The sequence below is a fragment of the Girardinichthys multiradiatus genome, chromosome 12 (genome assembly GCF_021462225.1).
Source record: "Girardinichthys multiradiatus isolate DD_20200921_A chromosome 12, DD_fGirMul_XY1, whole genome shotgun sequence".
Classification (NCBI taxonomy): Eukaryota; Metazoa; Chordata; class Actinopteri; order Cyprinodontiformes; family Goodeidae; genus Girardinichthys; species Girardinichthys multiradiatus.
The window spans coordinates 30,444,364-30,459,225 of NC_061805.1; the positions used below are offsets into that span (position 1 = coordinate 30,444,364).

The following is a 14,862-nucleotide window of genomic DNA, read 5'->3' on the forward strand; positions in this document are numbered from 1 at the left end:
AATCATGGGGAAGACTGTTGATTTGACAGGTGGCCAGCAGACCTGGGAAATAAGAAAATGAATATTTTGTATCATCATTTTGGTTTTAAATTAAGCACAGTTATCATTATTAAGGTTTGTTAAATTATGTTAAAATATGAAAAGGTATCATTACAGGTTAATGTTGCAGAACTAGAGTAAAGCCAGCAACATAAATGTTAATATCAGTGTTATTTGTAGTATTAGTAATATTAGCAATATTATATAAAATATATTATATATACATTAACAAATTTGAAACTTTGACTTATTACAACATGGGTGCAAAATACAGCTAGCCTTCAGACTATGTGTTTCTATGAGTCTAAAAAGGTTTTTGTTTTATTTCAGAGCCGGTATATTATTCTTAACTTATGCCTCTATGAAGGTTAGCCAGACGATCTGCTTCAGTTAATCAGCTATATTGATGTTTTTAGCTATGTTGACACTTGTCAAATGGCTTCAGGCAGCCTCATCCTGTTTTTACAGTTCTGACTGGTTTATGCAAACCCTTGGATGCATTGCTAAAAGTCCAAGGAATCTGGGAAGTCGTCAACATCCAGCTAACAGCTTTCAATTAGCCAGCTAGACTGCTGGGCTACATGTGTTGTTTCCTTCCACACGTAGTTAAATGTTGCGTTAAATGTTGCGATTTAACAATTCATCTCTACAACAGAGAGTCACTCAGACCCTCAAGCTGGCTGTTCACAAAGTGCTAAATCTAAGTATATTAATGAAAAGTCAAGTAGAAGGAAACATGTGGTAGAAATAGGCACGCAGGCAACAAAGGTAACCACAGTTTTGACAGGATTGTGAATAAAAGCCCATTGCAGGGTTTGGGAGATATTCACTACATGTGAACTGCAGCTGGATGTATGTAGGACATGGGCTACAGCTGTCACATTCCTCCTGTTAGACCACTCCTGGACCAGACATAATTTCGGAAGCATTTTACTTGGCATAAAAATAAAAAGGACTGGACTGTCGCTTTGTGGGCCAAAGTGTCTTTAAAGATTAAATTATGTTTGTCCAGTTTATTTAAAAGTCAAATTTCCCAAGTTTGGAGGAAGAGCATAGAGACACATGATCCAAGTTCCTTAAGGTTCAGTGTGAAGCTTCCACAGTCAGAGATGATTTGGGGAGCCATGTCTTCTGCTCATGTTGGTCCTCTGTGTTTTATAAAGTCCAGAAATTCAACCTTCCCTCAGCTGACACGTCTTATGGAGATGCCCATTTTATTTTACAGCGGAACTTGCATGCTGACGATTCTGTATTAAAAAACTTTTTTGTGGCTGTTATGTAATTTTCTGAGACAGAATTTTGTGTTTTCATAAGCTGTAAGCCGTACTACTTACAATGTATCACTCTGTGTGTAATGAGTATGAGTTTCACATTTAAAATTTTAATTTTAAAACTAAATTTGAATGATGAGATGCACCTGTAGCTACACAGAAAAGCCTTTAACACACCCGATTCTTTAATAAAATCTTCATGTTTGAAGACCAACGAACAAAGTCTTACCAGATAGTCTTTGTATCTGCCCTTACATTTCACATCACCATGGCTACCAACTGTGTCGAGGGAAAAATCATCTGACGGCTCGCTGTCTGAGATCATGAGGCGGATCTGAGAGGAGACAAAAAATATCTCTTAGCAAAATAGGACTGCAGCTATGACGGCAGACATCAGATTATTTAACCGAAACAACAACAAAAAAACTGAAAAGACCAATGTGTTAAACTTGCATTGATCTGCATAAGGTTTTAAATATTCCGGTGTGCAAAAACATTGAAATTAATTAAAGGTTGGTTTTTTTTTTACCTTATTATTTCGCAGAAAATTGCGAGGCTTAAAGGAGAAGAGAAGGGGCATATCGTAGTCTAGGGGGTGTTTACGGTGGATATCATCAACCTTGTATTGCAGCAACCTCCCCGTCTTATTCACCATCCAGTATGGAGAGTGGATGGCCACGTCGGTCTGACCTAGATCATATTGGACATGCACTGCAATATCCAACTGAGGCCTCTTCCTCTCCGACCCATCTCCTACATGTTCCTCGTCGTTGTTTAGAGACTCGAACACAATGAAGGTGATTTCATCCTGCTCACTCTGGAGTCTACAAGGCAAGAAGTTATTTCAACTTAGAGAGAAAACAGTGACCTCAGGTGTGTTCCTATAAAGTTTGCCTACTGATGTTATGTAGGTGGCATAATGTTCTTTTGTAGCAGAGTGCAGAATCAGAAAAGGGGAATTAACATATTTAAATTCCCAAAAATAAAATAAGATGCGAGGCCGACCTGTATTCAGAGGACCATTCCTGAGCCAAATAATCCATAAGGCGGAGGTCAAGACTTGACTGGTTAATGACCGCATTGTGAAGCTGAACAGAGTGGCCTGGATCCAGGGTAACTTCAGGGGCACATCCCCGACTCCCCTGTTGGTAGAAATGTATTTATGAGAGAACTAAGTATGCTGGATTATATTGATTCAAATTCACTGATCTTTAACAAGTAAAACTTTGTAAAATTGAGGAGCTTTGCAGAGGAACTGCTGGGCAGCTGATGATGTTGTAACAAGATAGCAGGTGTTACTGGATTCATCCATTAGTGGTTAGTCTCAATCCAGTAAGAGCGTTTCTACCGCATAGACCTGCACACTACATACAAGATGCAATAAAGTTCAAAGCCATATGCGGTGCCGTTAGAAGTATTTTTGCCAAACATATTTTAATTATAGACAAAAAGAAATTTAAAAAATGCCTTTTTTAAACAATGATTTAACCTGGCCATTATGTTCTTCTGGGTCAGCAGTGGTTTTGGCCTTGGAACTCTCCCACGGAGGCCATTTGGACCCAGTCTTTTTCTCAGTGCTTTAGATGTAGTTCTTTTCTGACCTCCTGGATCACTCTCTCCAGTAGTTTTGATGGGCCAGTCAATCCCTAGGAGGTTCTCCACTGTTCCATGTTTTCTCCTACTTGTGGATAACAACTTTATGGTACACTGGTGTCCCAAAGTCAGAGGAATAGCTTTGAGAGTCTTTCATGACTGATAAATGTTCAAGACTTTGTTTCTTATCGGTTGATGAATTTCTTTAGATTGGGAGACAAAGTGCTGCTTTTTTGATATCTTTTGGGCTACTTCATGTTGTCAAGTAGGTTCTGTTTAATTGATTTTATAGGTTTGGCAAAAGTCAGGCCTGGGTGTATCTAGTAAGACTGAGCTTACCTCCTTTCATCCTACCTTTAATTTGTACGCAATGGGGTAAGGCAGCAGATTGCGCAGCAGGACAGAAGGCCAGAGGTGAAGCACAAAGGGTACATCAAAGTTCTCCCCAATATCTCCTGTCTCCTTGCAGGTCACTGTGTCCTTCACAGGTATGATGTTGATCATCATCTTGTCAAACTCATCTCCACGACAACGGCAGGTCTGCTGGAGTCGAGTATCTGGATCATGGTTGAAGATGTCCTCGTAACTGAAGCCCTCTGACAACTCAAACTGCGTTCCCTCATCCTCAGCAGTGTCCTCTGTTATTGGCTGCAGGCTCAGTTCAGACCTGAGGAGGGCAGCAGAGGTCAGATATGGAGAAAGACAATCTTGCTCTGGACAACCAAGAGATTGTGCAATTAAGGGAAGAGTACACAAAAAAAAGTGAATGTGAAGAGGGGTTATGGGTTGGCACTCACCTGTATGAATCCAGGGGTACACAGAACTCCTCAGTTGGAGAAGCTTTTCCCAGACATGTTGATCCCTCAAAAACGTTAAATGGAATTGTGAAATGATTGATAATCTGCAAAGAAGATGGAAAAAAAATACACATGCACAATAAAACATGGTCTCGTGAATTCGTGTTTCCAGGAGTATATACACAAACTAACAACAATAATAATAATAGTAATAATAATAATTTGCAATGTACCTGAAAAGGAGAGCGGATCTTGATGTATTTGCTGCCCTCAACTGAGGAAGTCTGACAGACGAGGAACCGAGTGACTCCTGAGTCTTTGTGCATGACATTGTACAACCCCCTGCCTACTTTGATCAGGGGGATCACACTGGTTGAGGTATGGCCCACTGGAGCTGAAAAAAAGTAAAACAAGCCATTTTATATGCATCATGCTGCTACCACCAGGTATGATGGTGGTGACAGAATGACAGAGAAATTGATGGAAAGTTGGATGGAATTAGCAATTCAAAATTAGAATTCACAGATGCACACTGATAAATCAGACAGAGTTTAAACTCATTTATAAAACTGGGCAAATATGTATGTTTTTAGATGTGTAGAGCTGCTGGAGAAATACTGGAAAATAAAGTGATACTACAAAGTACCTCCTTAGAAGGGGCTGAATACACATACATGCTACTCTTCATTATTTGTAGGAAACTCTGCATGATATCCGTTCCTCTTGGCAATTTTTTTCCCAATTCTGTGCAGGTCTATCACAAATTCTCAATAAAATACATTGAGGTTTGTGATAACAATGATAAGAAACACACAGTTGCCTTGGGTTTAAATGAATGCAACCAAATGGATGAAAACATTTAGATTAGCATGCAACTTACTAGGCTGTATGTAGTAGTCTTTTCCACTCAGGGAGGTCATAGCTGAGAACTGATCAGAGTGTGTTGTGACTGAGTAGTCCATACTGAGGCTTTCACCATCCTGCAGCTCCACAGTGTGTCCACTGCTCTGCTTGCCGACGGGGGAAAACATATCACTATACCGGACAGACACAGGAAGACCCAACCTATTCTTCACAACAAATGGAGCTTCATCGTTCTGAAAACATTCTGCAGTCTGTTTGGCAGCTTCCGCGAAGGCCTGAAGAATGAATCAGATAAAAGATCAACAAGCTTAGGCAGAAAACAACAATGGAAGCCTTTTTCTGCTCCCCTTACTGTGCCAAGGTTGCTCAGCATGGTGAGTCCACACTTTGAGAGGGTGATGTTGAGCTGGTCTTTACTGCTGATGTTAGTTACTGTCTTATAGTCTGGAATACTGTAATCCACTTCATCTGACAAACGAATGTCCTTCACAGGCTTCTTCTTCATCTGGTTGAAACACATTTAACTGTAAGACGTGGTACATGTGTTTATACATGGATTTAAATCAACTGAATTATTCACACTACCTTCAGTTTCAGAGTCCAAGGTTTGAAACTCTCGCCTGTCTCATCCTCTAAGGGCTCCAACAGTGGCTCCCACACCCCCAGAATCTCATTGTAATACTGAACCTAAAACCCAAGCACAATAAAAACCTTAAGAAAAGTTTAGGATGCAAAATGTGAGAATAACTTTTTCCTTATTTTACCTCCAGTGTGAGCTCGCTGTAGAGGTTAATGAGAGTGGACCAGTTTTTTACATCTCCGTGAAAGGAGGACTTGGCGAGCAGCATGGGGATAGTGAGGTGTCCCACTCCTGCCTCCAGAGTCAGGCAGATTGAATTTATGGTCAACTGCAGAGAAAAAGACAGTAATACAGTCCATCTGTCAGCATTCGACTCTAAAGGAACACATTTATTTGGTGTATATAGCAAAGGAATAATGCAGAAATTACAAGATTTTTAAATTAATTAATATCCTGGAAATAAATAAATAAAATAAAAGTGAAAAGTTTGGCAAAAATGAAATATATTTAACAGTACGAGTCACAAATACCTTCAAGGACTCTCCCTGTGGAATCAGTGGGGTCAGAGACTTTGTGTCTTCATCCTCCTCCTCTTCCAAGAACCACAGTTTGAGCTCCTTCCAGCCCCGTTTCTCCCAAAGGTCCACAGGAACCGGGCTCTCCTGCTCCTCGGGGGTCTCAGCCTTGGGCGTCAGGGCTGAGTAGATGGTTATCACTGTGTTGATGATAACAGGAGATACCTGGGCAGACAATTAAACAACAAGAATAACAGGAAATTCCTCAAACAAATCCCCCAGTTTTATTTATTATTATTGTAGAGAAGAATGACATAACAAATAAACTCTGGAAGGAATTAATAATTTCATGTAAATTGTCCAAGAATCAATGATTAGCAGTGGATGAAAAAGGGATGTGAGGCAAGACAGATTCCCACAAGTTTTATCCCTCTGATTTGAGGGGAAAAATGTTTTTGACATCAACAATTAAATACACACCTTCACTGAGAGAGTCTTAATCTCAACTTTCATGGCCTGAGGGGCCCCTGGGGGTTGAGAACTGTGATAGTACACCTGACATGGCTGCAGAACGGTGGTCACATTGTTCTTCCTCATCTCTCTTAAGAACGGACATGCCACAACCTGAAATGACACACATATACCAGAGTTATTATTTATTTTTACATTGCATATAAAATGATTCCTTGGAGAAATATAAACCTTTAGATCTTTGATGATGGCGGTCATCAGTGACTCTGCTCCACTTATCATTGACACCTCACAATGTGTGGTCACCACCAGGGCCGGGGCGTCAGCACGTGTCAGGTCGGCCACAAACAAGATCTCTGGATTACGCACGACAACGGTCATCTCCAACTTTGACACCGGAGCTGCAGCTGTACCTGAGAGCAACAACAAGCAGCAATTAAACATCAGTTGATTAAAAAGGTGGAGAATCACTATAAACATCTTCACAACAAACTGAGCAGCTCATGCAAGTATGATATACAGGGTTCCAACACATCCATGTAAAAAAATGCTATTTTTGCAGAGGCTTTAAAATAATGGAGCCTCCAATGAGAGGGACAAGAAGAGAATAGCACCATATTAGAAAGGAGGGACACAAAGATTAAGAGATGGACACGAGGAAGGAAAGTATAACAAAGGGGGGAGGGAGGGAGGGAGGGAGAGAGAGAGAGAGAGAGAGAGAGAGAGAGAGAGAGAGAGAGAGAGAGAGAAAGAAAGAAAGAAAGAAAGAAAGAAAGGGAGGGAGGGAGGCAGGAAAACAGAGACAGAATTGAGTACATGATAAATAAAGGAAGGAAGTATTCATGGTTGAAAGGAAGGAAGAAAAGTTACACAGTTTATCTGCAGAGCTGTGTAATGCTGACTGCTTTCTCTCTCCCACATACGGTGTTTAACAGGACTGCATGCTGACCCCACCTCATCCCCCTGTGATTTAACATCTTAGTCACTAAGATCTACATCAAATGTGTGCAAGAGCGCCACAGTCCATCCAACAGGCCAACTGTATTATTGACCGGCAGAGCTTTAATACTCTGTCCCTAAAAGGTTAGTCTTCCAAATATTGTATCCAAGCAATCCCTGTAAATGGGAAGCTGCACACACTGATATTGTGATAACTCTTATTTAATATATTGTGCCGCTGTTGTGTGTGACAAGAGAAACTAGAACTTGCTAAAAATCACAAATGGCAGGCCAGAACCTGACAAAAACCTTCGATCCCTGAATCACCAATAAATACTACTTATACGACAATCAAAATCAAACTTAAGACACTGAAAAAATATTTTTTTGTCTAATCAGGGACATTGTAACATTATCAGTAATTATGTTTCGGGCAGAAACAAAAACATTACAATTATTTCATGATACATTTTTAATAAACTGACACCAAACAACAATACGATCAACTCACTTGAGTCTTTCGACGTGACAGAAGAGTTAATATTCTTTTTCTCTCCAGCACCAGTGTTGTTTTTGGGCTGTGCCCCCTGAGCAAAACCATACTGTTTGGCATTAAGAAAAACATCAGCCACTGTGAGCAGGAACTCCATGCTGGCACACAGGTACACATCCTGCACCACCGTTTCTATATTGGTGCCATCAACTCCCTGACGGTAGTTCACCTCCACCATCATGTTCTGCTCTGCACCAGGCCGCAGTGTCATCATCCTGGATGAGGACAGAGGACGTGTGTGTAAAGACCTTGAACCCTCAACGGCTGCCATATTAAAATCTTTTCATGTTTTCTAGAAATAGCAAGTTCACTATTCACAATATTAAGTTCTAGAAAAGGAAAAGTTTTGTTGTGATTTAGAAAAACATTCCTGAGTTCAAATAGGCGTACATATTCATTCATTATTCTGAGATAATGTCAAGAAAATAATCTATTGAACATCTCTGTGACTGGCACAAGTGGCCTAGTTTCTCAGTGACCTGACCGTTCATTGTACTTCACAAAACTCCATTACAAAAATGATAACAAAAACCTTGGGGTGACCATCTTGATTCTTGGTCTCTTGTCATCTAGGAGGCACGTAGAGAGTCGCACAGATGCCTTCATGGAGCTGTCAGAGAACATGTGGACAGAAGTGGAGATGGTACCCAGAGTAAACTCTGCCAACCTCAGCTGTTGATCATGTGGGTCTAAGAGCTGGATATATAAAACAAAAAAAGTATATATTTTAATTGGACTCCTTCCCCACATTTACTCACAAGAGAGGTATATAGAGAACGTATTACATATAGAGATGCATTGAGGTATCTGCAGGAGACCAGAATCGGATGATTTTCAGTTAGATCTGCCTTGACTAGTGAGCGGTCCTTTAGGGATCTCAAAAATCCAATCTTTATTCAGTAAGCTATCCCAAAGCTTTTATGTGTGTAAACTGTTACTGAGGGAAAAAATACTCAAAAGTATTAGTAGTGTGTATAAAAATACAGCTTGAGGGAGAACTGAGATGCAAGAAGATATTTAAAAGGAAAGCTACTTTCTATGAAACACTGAGAGATGTGTGTGATTCATTCAGACTGAGAGAGAGATAGACAGAGCAGATAACAGAGTGTAGAAACGTTGCTGTGTTTTATTCCAGCGTGGCTTTCAACCTCTGTCCTTTCAGGGAACATGAAGGACTGGAAATTGTTGAAAGTCTTCTGGAAATTTCAGAGATACGGTGAGAATCAAAATTTCTTTAGGATATATACGCACAGAGACCTCTGCTGTATTAACACTAACCAATATAAGGATGCTAAATATAGGTAATAAAACAATAAAGATCTAATCTTTATGAATCTAAAAAAATAATGTCTCCTCATGACAAGAAGGCAAAAAGATATTTTGTTGTTCTTAAACCTTTAAGTGGTAATAAATGTTAATTCATTTAATAATAAAATCTCAAAATTTTTCAATTTAACATTTATTTCTCAATATATAAACATTAACGGATATATCCAAACAACATCTCAGTTGTTTCAAACATTTCTTCTCCCATGTTGCTGACTGCAGACGATGAGTCACTAACAGATGCAGGCGTGCTAACAGAGCCGAACGCAGGAGTTGTAGCCATAGATCTGAGGCTGATGAAAATTGTGCGCTCTTCACCCTTGAGAAAAATCTTCTGCTTAACCAGGTGCTTCCACAGATTAGAAGTAATCCTGCCATTGGACAGGCATTTCACATCAGCGAGCGTGATCTGCATCGTATTTTGAAAAGAGGAGCGCTTTCTATTACACATGCTTTGTTGACTGAACCAGCAGCTACTGACGTCATTACGCTCTTGTGCGGGTAATGCTGTGTTCATGTCTGGCATGGAAAATCACCCACTTTTCCACTCCTTCAGTGTCACATTGATGCGTTTAGGTACCGAAACATGGTACTGTTTGATTTTATGTGAATAGAAACTCGGTAGTACCAACGAAATTTAGTACCAAAGTACCAAATTCGGTATCCATCCTTAGAAATCAGAATCGGCTAAAATGTGTCAGCAGTTTAAAACGTTATGAAGGACCAAGATTCTTGATCAATGCATCTCTAATCAGATGTGCTTGTTTTTATGTGTTGGCATGTTTGCATCTGTCCCGACATACCACATTCTCATTAGGGCTGTGCAGAACTACCGTCATGGAGTCAAACTTAAAGTCCAGCTTGAGCGTGGTCTTTAGCTTGGTGTGTTTCTGGGTCTCCACCACAGCAGCTATCACCACCGTGTTGCCTGCTGTAATGGTAGAATGTCACAGGGTTTACAGAATTGACTGAGAATAATATTCACATTTTCATTCTTCAGAAGCTATCAAGGGATTGTATGATGATGATGATGATAACCTAACCGATCACTAAAGTAATTATGATGTTCAAATTTCAAATCAAATTTATTTATGAGTTCCTAAAACACAGGCATTAGAAAAAGTGCTATATGTATAAATGAAAATCCTCTCAGTCATATGCGCAAGTACATAAAGCAAGCAAATCTTTTTTGTTTATTTATTACTAATTCACACACAAATAAATCAAGATAAAAGCTTACTGCTAGCAGGTCCAGTGGTTCCTGAGCCCTGGGACTCTCTGATGGATACGGAGTCGGAGGAGTGGTCAGGTGTCGGCAGAACTGCTGGAGGCTGAACAGCGTCAGACTTCTCCGAAAGGTTCTCGCTCAGAGCCCTCAAGACCACGATTATGTCATCCTGGCAGAGGATCAGCTGTCAGGAGCAGATGGAGAATATTAGAAAACAAATACATTTTAATTGTTAATATTTTCAATGTAAGCTTCAGAAAAAACAAAATGAACAAATTGCTGGAAACGTCTAAAATAAAGTCTTCACCTTGCCCATTATTGATTATTGATTTATGATAAATTATTTTTTGATACATGTCCTTGCCATTATACATGAACACCTACACTCATAGGCTTTAGATGAGCAGTGATCTCTATATCAGGGATGCTGTGGTACCAATTGGCTGAAAGATTCCTTTGGATTTCCAGGTCCAGGCTGACTGGCTTCAGCAGCTGAGTCTCTCCTTCAAATTTCCCATTTACGTAGTTGGTTCTGAAAGCAAAAGTATTGCAACGGTTTTTAAAATGCTTTTAAAATGTTTTTAAACCCCATCTGCGTGTAGTGGTAGTTTTGGTTCGGACCTGTACATCTTAAGGTCAGTCAGTTTCACTGTCATTTTATCCACAACCGGCGGGATTGCAGTGTTGTTTTTAAACGGCTGCTTGATGAAGCGGTTCTTGACGGACAGGAAACCAAGATCAGCAACGATGACATTTGATGAGGAGGAAGACTGTGGGAGGAAAATTACAGGAGCGTTCAAGTGGACGTCCAGAGCGATTCGAGTGCTTCTCTCCGCCAGTTCCTTCACACCAGACGCTGCCTTTTCTGCTGCCTGAACCGTCACCTCAGTGAGGGCATCTTTAGCCTTCTGGAAATTATTAATAAATACCTGAAAGGAAAAAAAGGAAAGTGGAAAATAAATAAAAATCCAGCAATACTCTTGTAGTCTGACCCAAGATCAGTTCAACATGTGTGATCCTTACCAGGACAGAGGAGACAAACTTGTTGAGGAAAATGACCTGAATGCACCCAACCTCCAGTGCGACGGATGTGTCGACTTTAGACATGTCGAGATAGGCGTCTCCTTCTGTTGCCCCGGTGTAGTTTACCATCCTGAAGGCAAAGACTTGCTTATCTGCAATAGAGACTGCCTGAAAAAGGGAAACATGGCAGAGAAGAGTTTATATAAACAAAACCTTATGGAAGTCAAATCTAAATCATCAGGGAGCTACAATTCTTATGTTGAGGGGTCAAAATAGATATATTACACAAATACATGAGGAAGTGAAATGAAAAACATTTAATTCCATCGTTTGATATTAGAGCCGCACAGAGAAATCAGCTGGTGACTGGAATTACACAATTTTCAGCTTGATCGGCCCTGACCAGTGACCACCCAGCTGGAACCGGTTTTTCCGATTATATAACAAACCAAACCATAATATGTATTAACACTCTTCAATGTAGAAATTGTTAGTAAGTGAAGAGTTAGCCATTTCCAGGATCAGTGTAAAAATGAAGTCAGAGGAACCAAAAAACCTGTGAAGTTATTTAACAGGAAACAGTTTTTTTACAGTCCAGTTTAGGCTTCCTTATTTACAAACCTACAAGCTTTATGGGTAAAAGCTGCTTTTTGTTACCTTCAAAACTGGATACCAAACTGGCTGGTCTTTTAAGATTCAAGTACTCCTAAGAACATGAAAATTGTTCATGTTATCTTCATTTTTAAATAATCTGTATGGGTTTTATGATTCAGGAGGACAACGACGGATATAAGCCATTGGGCATTCTTGTGGGTTTTTGTGTGTTTAATGTTGCTGAGACATCTGAGCTGTTCATTCGGGCTGCAGCAGCACCGAGTTAGAGCACAGAAGATAACTAGAAGCTGAACCTATTAAAGCAAGGTTATTTTCTTTTATCTACTTGAAGAGTCAGATTCTGTCTATTAAGAAACTTGCTGGATTTTAAAATGTCGGCATTGTTAGGATAAAGGTCAGCTAACTAAAGGGAATACACACAGACACTGATGTGTACAATTATTACTGCTAACAATCTGGTAATTGTTATTTGGGCTGTATTTGAGAAATCATTGATATATTTTACTGTGAACATTTAATTAACACAGTAAAACTTCCAGTCATCTAAACTATAGAAAAAAGATGTTGAATGTAATAGTTCTTTATGAGAAAACAGAAGCAGCTAAAGTCAGTAACAGAGCTTTACAAAATCTGAGATCAGAAATCAGCCAAAGTATCTCCAACAGGTGCATCTCATAATCTTCTTAATTTCCCATGGCAATTTTAAATATCTCTTTAAGAGCAATACAGATATAGGAATGTCAGAGTAGCAGCTCGCACCTTCTTGTATAAGGCGTCTTTGTTGCAGTCCAGGATCACAATGCTCTTTAGATTGGCTAGGATCTCCAAGTCCTTCTTTCTCATCAAGACATCAGTAACCAGACCTGAGGAGTTTAGACAATCACACACTGAAAATGATTTCTTTACAAAAGTAAAACATATTTGTTTCTCTCCAACTGTTTAACCATGTTTGTAAATGCCTTCTGCACACAGGCGCCAAGATAGCTAACTGTGTCAGTGGCGGTCAGTAGGGATGAAATAGAACAAGATATTTTTCTGATATGGATCTGGAGTATGGATGTGTGATATAATTCATCACATACCTTCGACACTTATCTCTGAGATCCTAGCTTTCTGTCCTCGAATGAACACTTTCAAGCAGCGCAGGTCGGCTTTCACACGCAGATTCACCACATCTGCAAACTTTGAGCTTTTGGAAGCTGTTAAAAGGAAGTAAAGGGATTAAAGGCAAAGAGGGAAACTTTATGAAAACAAAAATCAATAACCAACGCTTGGCATTAATCATGTGCATCATTAAAACATCTCAATTTTTTTTAAACACTACAGTGTGTAAAAATACATACGTTTTTTCTTGGTTACAGCCATTTCCCCCTTTTTCTCTTCCTCCTCCTCCTCCTCGGGGATGGTGGGCAGCTCCTCTGGCCCTGCTTCCTTCTTAGTGAATTGAGGAAGGAGGTTACTGAGGAAGTTCATAGTGTTCAGGAGAGCCTCCGTATGCAGATGAACATCCAAGGATGAAAACATCACCTGACAAGGAAACAGCGTTAATATACAGTTTGTAATGGGGGAAGGTTTATGCCCAACAATTAGAGTCACACCAATCAATCAACCAGTTTTCTTCTTGATAAGCAGATCAAATACTGATCATTGAATGGATCAAACCGAAAAGTACCAGTTTTAAAACATGTCAACAAATGCCATGTTCTTAATTACTCTTTGTTTTGCCTTTTGTGAAAGTCAGTTAAGAGCAGGAACATATTCTTTATGGCATAAATTATGTAGTTTAAGGAAATCAGATAAAAAGATAATCTTGCGATCTTTTCATTTTCTGGTGGAGTCAAAACTCCTACCTATATCAACGCTGCACATTTTCTCGTTTATGGTCGATGTTTACATTTAGTTGTTTAATTAAAACAAAGTTGACAGAACTTTGAATATATGTTACAATCCTTAGCAAGAAAGTCCGAACTGGCAGGTCAGATCTCAAAGAAAATGTGAAATTGGCCTGATCGGTGCATCTCTAATTTAAATCGTGAATTTATGTTTTTAGATCTGAAGCCGGTTTTATAAATAGAACAAGAGTAAAATCTAACATGACTAAGTAATATTAACATTCTGAACATATTCGCAGCATTTCATGTTAAAAACTAAAATAAATTTGTCATCTATTTACTTCTCACCTTAATGAGCTGCTCTGTATTGTTGTGCTGAGATTTAAACTCGGGACCATTCTTATCAGCCTAAAAGGTGGACACAATTAACAATGAGAATATTATTTGTCACTATTTATTTACACACAGCTGAAAACAGATGTTATATACACTGTAAAAAGAGTCACATAACCTTTTTTTTTTTTTTTTTACTAAATCTAACCTGTTTTAGCTCAATACAATTACCAAAAATATTTCTTCTTGGTAAATTCCAGAATGGAAGAAATAATTATTGAGTTTTTTCCTAATTTTATTCAGATGTTACTGTATAGATATTTGGTAAAATTGCCTTTTAAACTGTATGACTTTGGTCAAATGTGTTGGATGTTCTTCCATAAATGTTTCACTATCATTTGCTGGAATTTTGTCCAATTCTTCCTGACAGAATTGGTGTAAACTAAGGCCCTAAACCGATCCATCGAAAACGGGTTTTTTTTGGAAATCCCATTTTCAATGGATTGCTGTAGTGTAAATAGGACCTTAGACAGGTTTGTCGGCCATCTTGCTAACACAAGCACCTCAGAACTGTCCACTAACCTTCTATCTCACTGGGATCAGGGCTCTGTGATGGTCACTGCAAAACATTGACTTTGTTGATCTAACTAAGAGTGTATTCAAACCAGGAAAGTCATTTGGTCTGCCTGTTTGGTCCGGACCAAAAGTGGACTGTATTTCTTTTCGTTTGGTGCGGTCTAATTTCACATTGTACTTTTTGCAAGTGAACTATTCACTTATAAACAAAGTCACAGGGGTGACTTATCATTGGTCCCATTGGACAGAAATAACGAGGGCAGGACAGAGCACATACCCATAAATTGAGGAAAACAGCTGTTGCGTG

At 39.3% G+C, this 14,862-nt stretch overlaps 1 protein-coding gene across 4 annotated transcripts in view; it reads right to left on the reverse strand.

Moving 5' to 3' along the window:
* Positions 1-14,862, reverse strand: part of vps13a (vacuolar protein sorting 13 homolog A) — a 60,815-nt gene that overhangs the window by 22,233 nt on the left and 23,720 nt on the right. For all 4 annotated transcript variants that reach the window (XM_047380757.1, XM_047380755.1, XM_047380754.1 and 1 more), the window contains exons 28-51: positions 13,995-14,054; positions 13,158-13,341; positions 12,897-13,013; positions 12,574-12,677; positions 11,200-11,367; positions 10,798-11,105; positions 10,561-10,708; positions 10,189-10,360; positions 9,752-9,879; positions 8,155-8,318; positions 7,581-7,837; positions 6,362-6,543; positions 6,140-6,283; positions 5,675-5,884; positions 5,329-5,472; positions 5,150-5,251; positions 4,917-5,069; positions 4,581-4,839; positions 3,934-4,094; positions 3,701-3,804; positions 3,258-3,570; positions 2,316-2,452; positions 1,840-2,134; positions 1,540-1,644 (exon numbers count right to left, since the gene is read on the reverse strand). In XM_047380757.1, coding sequence (XP_047236713.1) covers positions 1,540-1,644; positions 1,840-2,134; positions 2,316-2,452; positions 3,258-3,570; positions 3,701-3,804; positions 3,934-4,094; positions 4,581-4,839; positions 4,917-5,069; positions 5,150-5,251; positions 5,329-5,472; positions 5,675-5,884; positions 6,140-6,283; positions 6,362-6,543; positions 7,581-7,837; positions 8,155-8,318; positions 9,752-9,879; positions 10,189-10,360; positions 10,561-10,708; positions 10,798-11,105; positions 11,200-11,367; positions 12,574-12,677; positions 12,897-13,013; positions 13,158-13,341; positions 13,995-14,054 — 4,119 coding nt within the window. The remainder of the gene's footprint in view (positions 1-1,539; positions 1,645-1,839; positions 2,135-2,315; positions 2,453-3,257; positions 3,571-3,700; positions 3,805-3,933; positions 4,095-4,580; positions 4,840-4,916; positions 5,070-5,149; positions 5,252-5,328; positions 5,473-5,674; positions 5,885-6,139; positions 6,284-6,361; positions 6,544-7,580; positions 7,838-8,154; positions 8,319-9,751; positions 9,880-10,188; positions 10,361-10,560; positions 10,709-10,797; positions 11,106-11,199; positions 11,368-12,573; positions 12,678-12,896; positions 13,014-13,157; positions 13,342-13,994; positions 14,055-14,862) is intronic.